This window comes from Brachyhypopomus gauderio, chromosome 7 (genome assembly GCF_052324685.1).
Source record: "Brachyhypopomus gauderio isolate BG-103 chromosome 7, BGAUD_0.2, whole genome shotgun sequence".
Lineage (NCBI taxonomy): Eukaryota > Metazoa > Chordata > Actinopteri > Gymnotiformes > Hypopomidae > Brachyhypopomus > Brachyhypopomus gauderio.
The window spans coordinates 5,706,404-5,718,770 of NC_135217.1; the positions used below are offsets into that span (position 1 = coordinate 5,706,404).

Sequence of the window (12,367 nt, forward strand, 5' to 3'; positions counted from 1 at the left end):
TACCTGGGCTTACTGCGGTACGCATAAAGTCCCGCCATGCGTGACTAAATGAGGAACTAGTAGGCCCAGTGCACTAGTGCGCTAGCATGCTAATGCGCTTTACTGCCCCGCGGCTATTGTGGGGACAGCACTTTAAACTGACCGTAATTGCATTTTAACTGCACTTCCATAACAATAAGCAACTCTATTAGTGCTCTACCTGCCACGCGAGTGTGGCTTTCAAGGTCTTTTTGAACCCTCCCCTCCCCCGTCCCTCGCCACAACCCGTCCCCCGAGTTGCCTTAGCCCCTGCACTCCTGTTTCACAGCAAATGACTTGCCAGCCAGAGAACTATTTATTCAATTGATCCCACCACAATGAAGACTTTCCCCTCTCTGTTATTATATGCATTAATCGAGTGATACTGTGTTTGAATATACGAGCTTGCAGGTAGTGCAGGGATTTGAGAGGGAAGCAGGCGGGTGGTGAAGTGCCTGCCAACGTGGTGGGGATATTATCTTTAGTTCATATCCACATTAATGTCTGCCGAGGATTCCCACTCCAAACACCTGCAGTGGAAGGCAAGTTATCGCTTGGCAGTGTGCTTCGCTTGCAAAGTCCAAATCAAAATGGAGACCTTATCCTCAGCTCTGGCATGATAAGAAGGGGTTATTTTCTGCATTGATTATGAAATATCGTATGGCTTTCATCCTGTCGAGGCAACGTGTTCTGTGATTTAGTCACATCAGTACAGGAAAGAGTCATGGACATTGTCCTCATTTTGTCTAATAAATACATTTCAGTGAGTAGCGATTGAAAACTGATTGCGGTGGCCTTGGGAAAACTGATCTGAGATCATCTACACTGAAGTCAGCTCTGTCACACAGGCACATTTGCAGTGTTATTACACCATCCACTGAATCCCATCATCAAACCATTTGTCACCCACATGAAGCATCTCTGTAGCATTACAGGAGCACACCACACGCTTACGGACATGTGACACACCAAGCTTGCCATGCAAGAAATGAGTTTTTGCTGCTCATTATTCATGTATTTATTAAAGCTGGGAATAGAGGAGATAACAAATGTAGGGATGCACAATATATCGCTGGTTAATCATAATCACAATGTTATTCTTTACCGATATTACATTTTATCAAAGAGGGTGACAATTTGTAAATGAGCTCTCTAAACTACCATTGTTTACTGTGTCTCCAGTATCTCAGTGTTTTTGTTCCACATTATTCCGTAGGTGCTTTGATAAGTTAATATTAATATGATCACATAAGTGAATGTATTTAAAATAGTCCAGGCCAGTTCCTAAGTATCATATTAAGGGGTTCACCAGTGGAGTTTAATTAAATCCAATGAACATCACAAATTAAATATATAGGAATATAATCTATCTCTATGTAATGCAGTTATGCAGTTACAGTCAATGCATGGCTCCATATTTACATTAATCCATAGATACACTCAAGTTTAAATGCCAAAGGAAGACTTTGTTGTCTAGTGGTTTAATATATTTCCCAATGACATTTAATCACAAAATGTGATACTTTCAACAAGGCCTTTGCCATTTATATGTGCTTGCAATTCATACACACGAGTGCTCGAGTTCCACCTTAGCCACAGTCATGAAGCAAGCTCTGTCTGTATCATACTGAACCTGTTTGACCCTGAATCTAAACTTAGCCAAACGAGGCGGCCTGCATATCTACTAATGGTGGTACTAAATCTGTAAATCAAAGAAGCAGTTAGAACAAATGACCAACTGCACTGAGTGATTTTAAGGGCTAAAGAGAATCCATATGGACTGTAATATGTTCAGGTCCAACATGCAAGATAGCAACTCAGCACTGGTCTGGGGACAGTTCAGGAGTGCGGTACTGCATACTGCACAGTGGGACATCTTTAAAAACAGGTCTGGGAACAGGTCAGATAAAGTGGTGCATTACAGCCATATGCAGCTGTGTACCATCTCTGAGATCTCACACACTCCCGCCCTGTGGCCTATGGCTTTATCTGATCCAGACTACAGTTTCTCCCAAATCTCTTTATTTGAACTTTTGAAGGCTTCGTGCAAAAACCCTTACATATGGAAGTTTCACCCCCAGTATAGATTGTTTTTGGTACTAGAGAATACTCAGTATAACAGTATTTTGCTGTATTTTCAATTTACAGTAATAAATTAATGTGCTGTTAGCTCATCAGAGTACTTTTATATTATTTGCCAGACAGTCTAATCAAGAGTGATGTGTATATTTCAAAGAATATTTATCGGGGTGTATTTATCAGTTTGATAGCATGTGTGCTTCCTGGGAATCAACTCCATGAAGTTGGTGTTGCTAGCATCTTGCTTGGCATATGATTTTATAAAACAAAAACATACAAAATCCTGTTGTACCACACTGGCGAAACCTCCAATGCTGCTTTAGTAATCCTTTCTCTTCAGGTTCTCCATGGACTGTGTTTGGTCTGCAGCCAATTTGTGTCCCTTAATTTCTAGATTTGGACAGAAGGCGCCCCTCTCCTGTCCCTGTCAGCAGCAGTGCCCGCCTAGAGAGGCATGCAAAGTGCCTCTCACTACATCTTTATGCAAATTGCGGTTTGATAGAGAAGGCCATTGTAGAGTCATTAGCAGACGGGCTTTAAACTGCCAGACCCCTACTGATGAGCACAGGGCGGTGTGTAGAGAGCTGAACTCTGGGTCCTCCCAACAGAGAAGGGAGGGAAAGCAGGCAGGGTGGAAGAGAGAGAGAGAGACAGAGAGAGAGAGCTTATGGGAAACTTCATTATATAAAGTTAATTAAAGTCAGTAACAAACACAAAGCCTTCTGAAACTCATCCACTGGTCTTGACGAGCTTTAATTTTTAAATCCAGTTGTCTGGATGTGAAGGTATAAGAGACTGCATTCACTATATTCCTCAATAACATGTTCCATCACCTTGGTTAAGCTGGGAATCTCTATGGCTGCAAATGGAGCTCGTATGTGCTTTTATTCACAATGAACAGTACTGGTAAAGAGGCTCTTGATAGGTGCTTGACAGTGATGTGCTTGCAACAGTACTGCGTAACCAATGACAAAGCCCAGCTGCTACTGTCTGGAAAAGCTGATCATGTGATCACTTTGTCTCCTAATGGATTAATTCACTGTTTATCTCCTGTCCCCTTGCAAAATGCAGTCACTCGCTCAAAAAGGTCTGCTTTTCTAAACATCAACCATAAATGTAATTTCTGCTCTCATTTAGCTTTTGCGTAACAGCCTGCTGGATACTGTCTGTGGTGTACCTGGACAGAATGACATGAATGAACTGAGAAGCATCCCTGACAAGGTTAACTGAACTAGTACTCTGTGTTCAGTCCTTTACTGCCACCAAGAGGATACTGTGTGCCATTACATCAAAATCTACAATTGTAACATTTAGTAGGACATTCCTGATTCATAAGCTGTTTCAAAGCTATTTAAAGTGATATAATGTACAGATTATAAACTAATTTATGAACATTTCAAATAAATTTATAAAACTAAATAAATAAATAAAACTTTATTTCCTGACATCAATAATGATGGGGTTAAACAGGCTGTGGCAATGGATCATGTTTATGTAGAAAGAACTCTTTAATCAAGTCTTTTCTTCTCCCCAGTGTTCATCATGGCCTCCGGTCTGCTGGTGTATCCCTTCGGCCTGAACTCCAGCCTGGTGAAGTCCTTCTGCGGAGAGTCTGATGTCTACTACGCCGGGGAGTGTCAGATAGGCTGGGGCTACATGTTGGCCATAGTGGGTGTGATGCTCACCCTCTTCCTCCCGTTTTTTGCCAAGTACGCCCCCAAAGAGCAGCTCTCGCCCACCCCGCTGCCCACGCTTTTATAAAGGCTCGGCCACGCCCGCCATACCTGGTCCCAGTGCCGAAGGGTTTCTTGGAAACGGATGTGCATCGATCTCTTGCTCCTGATCGATGGTGACGTCACTTTAGGACAGGTGTGCCCAGGAGTGCCATTGTGTTCATTGTGTGATGTGCCACATTGTCTTCCCTCGTTTGATGAAGTACTTCCATTGCTCAGGCATCCGTCATAGTGAAGTCCCATTTCCAAAATGTTATTTAGGACTTGAAATGCTAATTTCACACACCTTTTTCCTCCCTCTGGCTCCACATTAAACTCCACTTCTGGTAACATGAATTAAGATGCAAAAAGCATCCAAACTGGATTTTTCTTTGGTAAGGCACACACTAAAACAGCAGACAACACTGCACAAACAGTAAATCTTCTTGGAAGAGCCTCTGCTTACGAGAGATACATCCGCATGCTAAGAATGTAAGCGGATTAGGAGAACCATCCTCCCAAGCGTCAGGGATTATCCAGATCATTGAACAGAAATCAACGAATCCTCATCAATCTTTCAGGTAATTCTGAATGACAATTAAACGAGACAAATGAAATTACAGGAGAATACCAAGACTCTGTTCATGGTTCCACGTAGGACTCCTTTCCCACTGGCCATGTGTATGGAGCACGGCGCCTTAGAAAACCAATGGAATCCCAATGGGAAATTGGAATGGTCCAACGTGTTGGAAGTTTTGCCATATATATTTACCGCTGACTTTATGCAGTGCTGAACCAATAACAACCAACACTGTGGCTAATGGGCTATGAAAACAACCTTTTTTCATGAACAATTTCAATCACACAAGTTCCTTTGCAGGTGTGTTTTATGGGTTGGTTTTGTTCTATGGGTTGTACCTACTCAGCGGACTTCTGAACAGTTAGAAACTGCCAGGAGTCGCCGCTGAGACGCTTTCCATTTAATTATCTACAGAAACAAGCTCTGATTTTTCTTGGCCGCTAAAAAAACTGCTATAATGTGGAATGACATAAAAACAAAGTTCCCGAAAAACATTTGTCCCAGTTTGCTTCATACTTCGTAAGTGTTGTAACAGGAATTTTGCAAGTCACACTGTATGTTTTGTAGTTAAACCTTCCATTACACTCAGTATTCTGAATTATAGAAAGGCAAAGGAATAGACATACCTTTGGTAACAAAAACACAAAGGCAGGCGGAGTAACACCATGACACTCTTGATAAATAATACTAATAAAAACAAAAAACAATGTACCACCACCTTCCTGCCCTTACCGACTTGTGCCTTTCACCATGACTGAGAAGACTTCAATACCTTTTATCAGGTTACCAACCTCTGATGAAACTGTGGTTTTGTAAATGCTTCCTTGTTTTAACCCCCCAGCATTTGTGCATTTCTATACATCTCGTTTTATTACAAATGTAAAATGGGACTGTTTTAGTTGCAAATCATCCTTACTGTCACCTTTGCACATTCACGTTAAACGGATATGTACTGACTCAAAAAACCTCTACAAACTGGAGTGTAAAAATTGAAAAGGAGCAAAATGGTGTCTAACTAAGACTAATGGAAAGCAACAGCTGTCCTTGTGTCATCACATTTTTCAGTTACTCTTGGTGAGTAATGTATGAAAGGCTCAACTACGAGGTTCTTCGGTTATTACTGAAAAATTCATTCTCTACGCAACAATGCAGCAAAAATGTTGAGGTAAAAACTTTACAAACTGCACTTGACCTTCATTACTCTTTTCATTTCTCTCGCTACTTTTTGTGTAACGTGTTCAGCAAGGCAAAATGATTATGGTGACTCTTCAGATAATTTTCCCACTTCCTTCCTTCCTTTCATTAACTTAATTAAGCATGCGGTGACATTTCATTCTCAACCAAGCCGACTGACCAAAATCTGTCCTCGGTGTGTGAGTAGGTGTACACTTTTAGCTTCAGTTGTTTTTTTTTACTTACCAAAAGACATACTGATTGCCTCTGTATTTTCACTAATTGCAGAAGGCCCCAATTATCATCAAAGTAATAAGTATGTATACAAATGTATGAGCTGTAGGTCATACATGGGTTCCTACACTGTGCTTAACTGATGCTGTAAGTATACTAAGCCTAAAGGCTCAGTGGTCCCTTTTGTCTATGGTAATATGTGAAGTCTGACCACTGGCTAACTGATTAGATTAGTTGTACTGGGTTTTTCATTGTGCATTTTTGGCTGTAAATAATTATGTAAGCTGGCTGTTCTGTGATTGGTCCCCTTTTTTGAAAGTTATATTTTGAGATATTACCTCATTATTGTGTTTATTCTCTTCCCCTTAACGAGACTTGCTGTTATGTGTTTTTCCTTTATAATAAAATGTTTCATTAACAAAGAAAATTGCATTCTCAAGCTAAACATGGAACAGTTTTAAACTTTACATTGTCATTATGATCTAATGTTGGTTTTGACTGAGGTTTATGCCATATTCACTTTGAACTGAGAGACATGCAAATGTATTACGTTAGTGGACAAAACAAAAATAATACAAACCCAACCTGTCAAACTGCTGTTTTGAAATAAATTAACGTAATTGGCTCTGCATTATTTAAAGCCATACAGCTGTGCTTCATCTTACAACGAACCTTCAGAGGGGAGGTGGGGACTAAATAACGTCTTGAAGTCGGCTTGCTCTCTGACACCGCTCGGGCTCCTCTTCGTATCACATTTCAATAATCGCCCGCACCACGTTCCTCATCTCGCCGTCCGACGCCTTCACAGCCTGCTGGGCGTTCCTCTGCTCCGAGGCAGATGCGGCCCGCACTGCCACGCAGGTCATCACGTCCTTCTGCCCGTCATAGTTCCCTACGCAGCGATGCATCTGACCCCGGATCAGTCTGGGCAGCGTCTGGTCCTTTGGGACACAGAGGTACACACCTAAAAAACCTTTTAATGAAAGCAGCATCACAGCATGTAGCATATGCCTCTGCTAATATGATGAACCATTTATAATACATACTGCACATACAAATACATTACACACACACACAACATAAATGCTGGCATTACTGACAGCCAATCTTCTCATTCTCAAAGTATACCTGTGAATACCTGTGACTGTGTACATCTTAAATGCACAGGTCACATTTCATAAACCATGGTGCTGCTGTGTGAATATTGGGCCAATTTCATATTTATTTATTCCCGCTCTAAGCAGAGGAAGAGCGGTTCTAAGTGAAGAGCTGTGTGAAATGCCCGAGGGCATCAGGAACACACTTAACCAACACCATCACTCGCTCCATCAGATGTTTCTTAAAAACAGCACCCTCTAACCTAGAAGCATTATAAACAAGAATTTTCAGCCATTACCAAATATGAACTCTGTTTTCCTAGAGCACATCTTGAAGTGATTGGTGGTCAGTTGTCAATGGCTTTAAGTATATGGGAGTACTGGAGCTGGCTGCTAATGCAATGAGGAATCTGTTCAGGAACTGTACTCACATTTTCATAGTACACACACTGCACTGCTTCTTTCCCGTCCCTCATAAGGAAGTTCTTAGCACCATATTTTCCTACTGTAACTGCAGAGTCAAGAGTGGCTGTAGGGGAAAAATGGAAGACTGAACCACCTGACTGCACTTAGATTAAAACATTAGAAATGCTGCTTCATCATATCCTGGATGTCATCCTTGGCTACGTCACATATAACCCACCAGCTGGCCAGTCAGTGATTCTTACCGAAAATCTCAAACAGCATGGGGACTTTGTCCTTGTACTGACTCCAGTGTTTCATGCCCTCTATCACAGCTGTGAGGATTCGCAGGGATTTCTCATTTGATGGCTTTGCCTCCAACACTACGGGCTTCTACAGTTCACAGCGTTGTAACAAGGCGAGTTATGAGTCATGCTGACTCAAGGATGCACACCGACATATCATACATCACTTGACAAGTGGCTGTAGTTTACCTTTGTGACTTCCTGCTGTCCCGCGTTGCTCTCACGTCCTGACGCGCCAAAGGTGTCCTCCACCCACAGTCCCGCCAGGCCACCACCTGAATGTGCAGCAGATTTGAACCTCCACTGGGAGGCCTTACTCTGAGCTGCCGGACCCTGGCTTGGTGCTGGAGCAGACACAGGGTGCTGAGATGGGAAAGACCCTCTGGGTGGGTGGGCCTGTCTGCCTGTCTGTGAGCCTGTCTGTCTGTCAGTGTGCCACTGCTGCTGCACAGGTGGCATGCTGGGGGATGGTTTAGGCTGGGCCTGCATGCTTACACCCACACTAGAAAACCCGCCCTGCCTAAAGGTAGAGGCCGTCGCCATGGAATGCTGTCCTGTCTGTTTCTGGAGTCCCGCCTGTGACCTGACAGTACAAACAGGACACAGCTGAAGAAGTGACGCTATGTCTCAACACACATTCGTTGTTTTTTTAAAACCACGCCAACAAGCATCTCATATGGAAAACTGACATTAATGTACCAAGCATAGGTAGGCTTATGTGGGTGAGGTATAGGGGCATATCCTCCTTGTGTTGGACAGGATGAAGTACTGGGCCAAGCTTTGTCTTGGTGAGGCTGCAAGTTGGCCTGCTGGTACCAGTGATTTCTCTGGGCTAGAGGGGCTCGATTAGTTGATTGCTGAGAATATTCTACATTCACTAAACAAAAACAAACAGCAGCTTGTGGTGATCTTTTTTTTTTACCCATATTTAAGTGAAGCACAACGTGAAGTATATAAAGGATGGATGAGAGGTGGAAGTGAAGATCTGAATGTGTTCATACTCACTGCCAGAGCACGTTTCACTCTCTGAGGGATTGGACGTCAAAGGCAATCTGCTGCGTTTCTTTTGGTTAAACAGTGGCACAGACAGACATCCTGTACATAAACATATCATGTGAATGTGAAAGAAGATTAGTATTTATAAGTAAAGGTTGGTGAATAAAGCAATTTTATAATTCTACTCGACAACAATTTACTGAAAGGGGTGTTGCGTCCTTGCTACTAGAGAATGAAACAGCAGCACTACATCAATATTCAGAAATATATTCACCTGGAATATTTCAATATTGGATGGTTACACATTTAACGTCAGATATGTTCAACTAACCCACCTGCTGTCGGCCTCGGCTGGTTTTCATTTCTCCTCATGATATTGTCGTTTATGGTGCAACGCAAACAAACGAAAAGAAATCACCTACAACGAACGGAATAAAATTATTACTTAAGTTTATCCTAATGGCGTGTGATGCAAATAAGTTTTAATGTTATGTGTGACAAACCGGTTAGCTAAAAACAAACAACTAAAAATAAACGGGACAGTTAGCCCGCTAGGATAACTAATGCGTCTCGAGGGGATCTTGGATGAACAGCTCGATATCTAGCTAATGAGTAACGAAAAGACATTAGCTAGCTGAAGCGCTGAATTTCCTCAAATAAAAGTATTCAAACAAGAATCTTGTCGATGGCAGTAATTTACTAGCTGGCTAAATTGAATATATTGACACTTTAAAGCAGAATTTCCGTTTTAGCTGCCTGGCTAGTTTAAATTTCAACGAACCAAAAGTCCAGTGCGCGAGGCGCGCACGAGGTAGCGGTTCTCGTGTCCGCGTAATTACGCGGGAACGTCTAAGTGTTGTTTTAGTAGTGGTGCTTTTGTAGAAGCTAGATGGTTAAATCTCTGGTGTGATAAAAAACAAACAAAAACGTATACAGTGATTACAACACATTTAATAAATTGCAAGAGGAAAAAAAAACACCAAACAGTTACCCATTTATTCGTCCCCCTTTATTTAAACATGATGTGTGTGCATCAGGTTGTATAAGCTCTTAGTCATTGTGTCATGATTAATTAACAAAGTTACTTTGGCCATGAAAACTTTTTTTTCAGTCTCTGCCAATATTGTGAGTCGCTGGTGGCCTGTCAATGCGATACACAAACTCTGCAGGCAGAAAGTATCCAAGATACTCCACTGTGCTTGGGGTGGTGTCTATGTAGTAGTGCCCACCCTCACCATGATGACTGAACCCATGGGTGTGCTCAACTCTCAGATCCAAACCCTAGTGACAAAACAAATGTTCGACAGATCACTAAAAAAATCTCAAATAACATTTAAACATGACATTAAAGCAGCACTGATCTAACAGTGAACGATGTATGGCAAATACCTCATTAAAATCTAATGATAGCTAAATATTTAGGCAATACTCAGAAACGTGGGCGTCAAGACCACGATATTAGACAAAACTCACTGGATCTTTGGATACCATGACAGACTGGCAGATAAGAGGAGCGCTGACTTCAAAGTGCTTCAACCAGTTGTTCACATCTTCATTGGTATTCAGGGGGCACGGAGAGAACTCTCGTGGCTAAAGTTTAAACATCGAGACACGGAACACAGGGGTATGGAGCAAAATTTCAGGCGTAGTGAAATGTTTGGCTAAAATTTAACAGAAATACTCCATTAAAGAATGTTGCATATTTAAGGATCTGATTCATTTAGCTTAGAGAGGCTATTTAATAGGTGTAAGATAAATATTCCCCTAGTCTACATTTCATCATTTTACTCAAAATCTAGATCTGTTATTTTAAGATTTCTTCCAAATATTTTAGGCATGTTTACCATGATATGAATCTTTGCCTTCCCTTTCTGTATAATAAAAGTCCCGCCGAGAGCCAGGCATTTGTCACTGTAGTGCTCCTCCATGGTCTTCCTCATACAGCTCACAAGACTCTCTTCTCCTGTCCTCCTGCTGGCTGTGACCTCAATGACCTGTGATAAAGCTGTCGTGTCACCAGTTACTTATTCAGGACTGGGTTTACCTAAAGCATCATATTAGAAATATATTTAAATGGTAGACAAGTATTATACAGTCAAATTTAAAATGATCTTAACACTGTTTTGCTCACAACAGGTCGGTTTTACTCACAACAGATACTGTCTATGTCTGGCTACCTGGATAACTAAATCTTGCAGTTCAAGAGACTGGATAAACATTTGCCCATCAGCTAGACTATGCAGCAGTGATGTTTAAATTAACATTAGCTTTTCCTTTTGACCTTAAAGCAGACAGTAAATCTAAATTCCTCTTTTCCTCGTCAGTCCACATATATGACATGTCATTATATTTACCAGGAAATAATTTGTGGAATGTGAAGTTTCTGTGATTTTACATTTTTACAAGAAAATCATGTCTCTTTGAACACCTGACCTCGCTCTCTGGCATCTACTCACCTTCCCTGGTTTGCCCTCACAGGCATAGAGGTTGGCCAGGAGCCCAAAGTCACAGTCGTGGAAGCGTTCGCTGTACTTCTCCTGCAAACATCTGCCATCCGCTGGGTTTATGGAGGAGAAGTAGCTGCTGTTGATGGCGACTGTCCCTTCCCCCTCGGTCAGCACTAAAGGCATCAGCTTTGGGAGGGGCGTGATCAAACATGTAGGATTATAACTGTTGTATAATTACAGCATAAAGAAATGTAAAAAGGTTTGAAGCTTTCTATTACACAGATACTCACCTCTGCGTTCATTCCAACCGTGTTTGAAGAAACAGCACCAGCCCCGAGTATGAATGCCCCTGGTAACTCCAAATCTTTGGACACAGTATTCATGTTGTACACCTTGGTGTCAAAAACATATTAGTAGTATCATCATAATCATTTTGATCATGGGCTACTACATTATGTTCATATTCAAACTTGGTGAGGCTAACTGACCTTGTCCACTTGGACCAGGGGAATCAAATAAGGAACTCCGCCGACATCAGTAATTCGAGGTTTTCCACACAGTCCTTTTAAAGGAAAACAGTGGCATTAATAAGGAAACGTGTTTTTGATAGAAGCCACATTAATGCGGTATTGCCACTCAGGTTGGCAGGTGTGTGTACCTCTGACAGGGAACTTGAACGGCTCTTGTGTGAGGTCTGGACAGTCAGCCACACAGACTTTTGCCACTTCAAAATTATTTTTCAGTCCTTTTTCCAGCACTATTGCAAAATCACTGATAGTTACTTTGGTCTTAATGCAAACATATATCTCGTATATTGACTTTAGACATATTTACTAGTTAGCGCAGATAAATTAGGGTAGAATATCTAACGGTGTCATGTTGAACTTTGACCCCAACATCCAAACCTAAGTCATATACAGCGAGAGAATACAATACACCTTCTACCTTTTTCGGTACCAGTGCACACGAAACCTTACCCTGACATAATTCCTCGAGATTCGGTACATGCAACTGGACCTTCTCGGTCTCGCTGACGCCTGCCATCATGTAGTCGCCCAAACGGAAGAGGGATCACGTGTTGTGACGGGGACCGACATGCTGACTCCAGAATCAGGACGTTCAGTGAACGCAACGTTGTCTCGTCAACGCCACATGGACTGTAACCCACGCCATCCTCCCAACCCACATCTTTACTAAGATCTGTTCTCGCAAATGCCTTCAGGAATTAAGTTTACTGACGTCAGCTATTCGTTCAGCTTCTTAAATTTATATTTTTAATGTTTTATGTGTAAATATGCTTTGTTACAGGATAGTTCTGTATATA

The 12,367-nt window shown here is 41.8% G+C and overlaps 2 protein-coding genes across 2 annotated transcripts; both read right to left on the reverse strand.

Annotated features, from left to right (window-relative positions):
- Window positions 1-3,812: 3,812 nt before the first annotated feature.
- On the reverse strand, window positions 3,813-9,462 carry spata22 (spermatogenesis associated 22). The gene is made up of 8 exons (XM_077011175.1): window positions 9,378-9,462; window positions 8,932-9,014; window positions 8,606-8,695; window positions 8,300-8,477; window positions 7,790-8,183; window positions 7,562-7,688; window positions 7,325-7,422; window positions 3,813-6,737 (listed from the first exon to the last, which is right to left on the reverse strand). The coding sequence occupies exons 2-8, from the start codon at window positions 8,966-8,968 to the stop codon at window positions 6,546-6,548; spliced, it is 1,116 nt and encodes a 371-aa protein (XP_076867290.1). The 5' UTR covers window positions 8,969-9,014; window positions 9,378-9,462; the 3' UTR covers window positions 3,813-6,545.
- A 121-nt stretch (window positions 9,463-9,583) lies between these two features.
- On the reverse strand, window positions 9,584-12,178 carry bkgd (beta-keto-L-gulonate decarboxylase). The gene is made up of 8 exons (XM_077011176.1): window positions 12,021-12,178; window positions 11,702-11,800; window positions 11,532-11,605; window positions 11,334-11,435; window positions 11,053-11,229; window positions 10,441-10,590; window positions 10,070-10,186; window positions 9,584-9,877 (listed from the first exon to the last, which is right to left on the reverse strand). Exons 1-8 carry the CDS (start codon window positions 12,088-12,090, stop codon window positions 9,704-9,706), a joined length of 963 nt encoding a protein of 320 aa, XP_076867291.1. The 5' UTR covers window positions 12,091-12,178; the 3' UTR covers window positions 9,584-9,703.
- Window positions 12,179-12,367: the final 189 nt, after the last annotated feature.

Bases quoted from the DNA above. Each gene is read 5' to 3' on its own strand.
- bkgd (XM_077011176.1), bottom strand. From the start codon at position 12,090: ATGATGGCAGGCGTCAGCGAGACCGAGAAGGTCCAGTTGCATGTACCG. The intron at 11,606-11,701 runs GTACACACACCT...TTCCTTTAAAAG, and splicing joins GTTCAAGTTCCCTGTCAGAG to GACTGTGTGGAAAACCTCGA. The intron at 10,187-10,440 runs GTAAACATGCCT...TTTAAACTTTAG, and splicing joins AGGCAAAGATTCATATCATG to CCACGAGAGTTCTCTCCGTG.
- spata22 (XM_077011175.1), bottom strand. From the start codon at position 8,968: ATGAGGAGAAATGAAAACCAGCCGAGGCCGACAGCAG. The intron at 8,696-8,931 runs GTGGGTTAGTTG...GTTTATGTACAG, and splicing joins CCAGCCGAGGCCGACAGCAG to GATGTCTGTCTGTGCCACTG. The intron at 7,423-7,561 runs GTAAGAATCACT...TTTCCCCTACAG, and splicing joins CATGCTGTTTGAGATTTTCG to CCACTCTTGACTCTGCAGTT.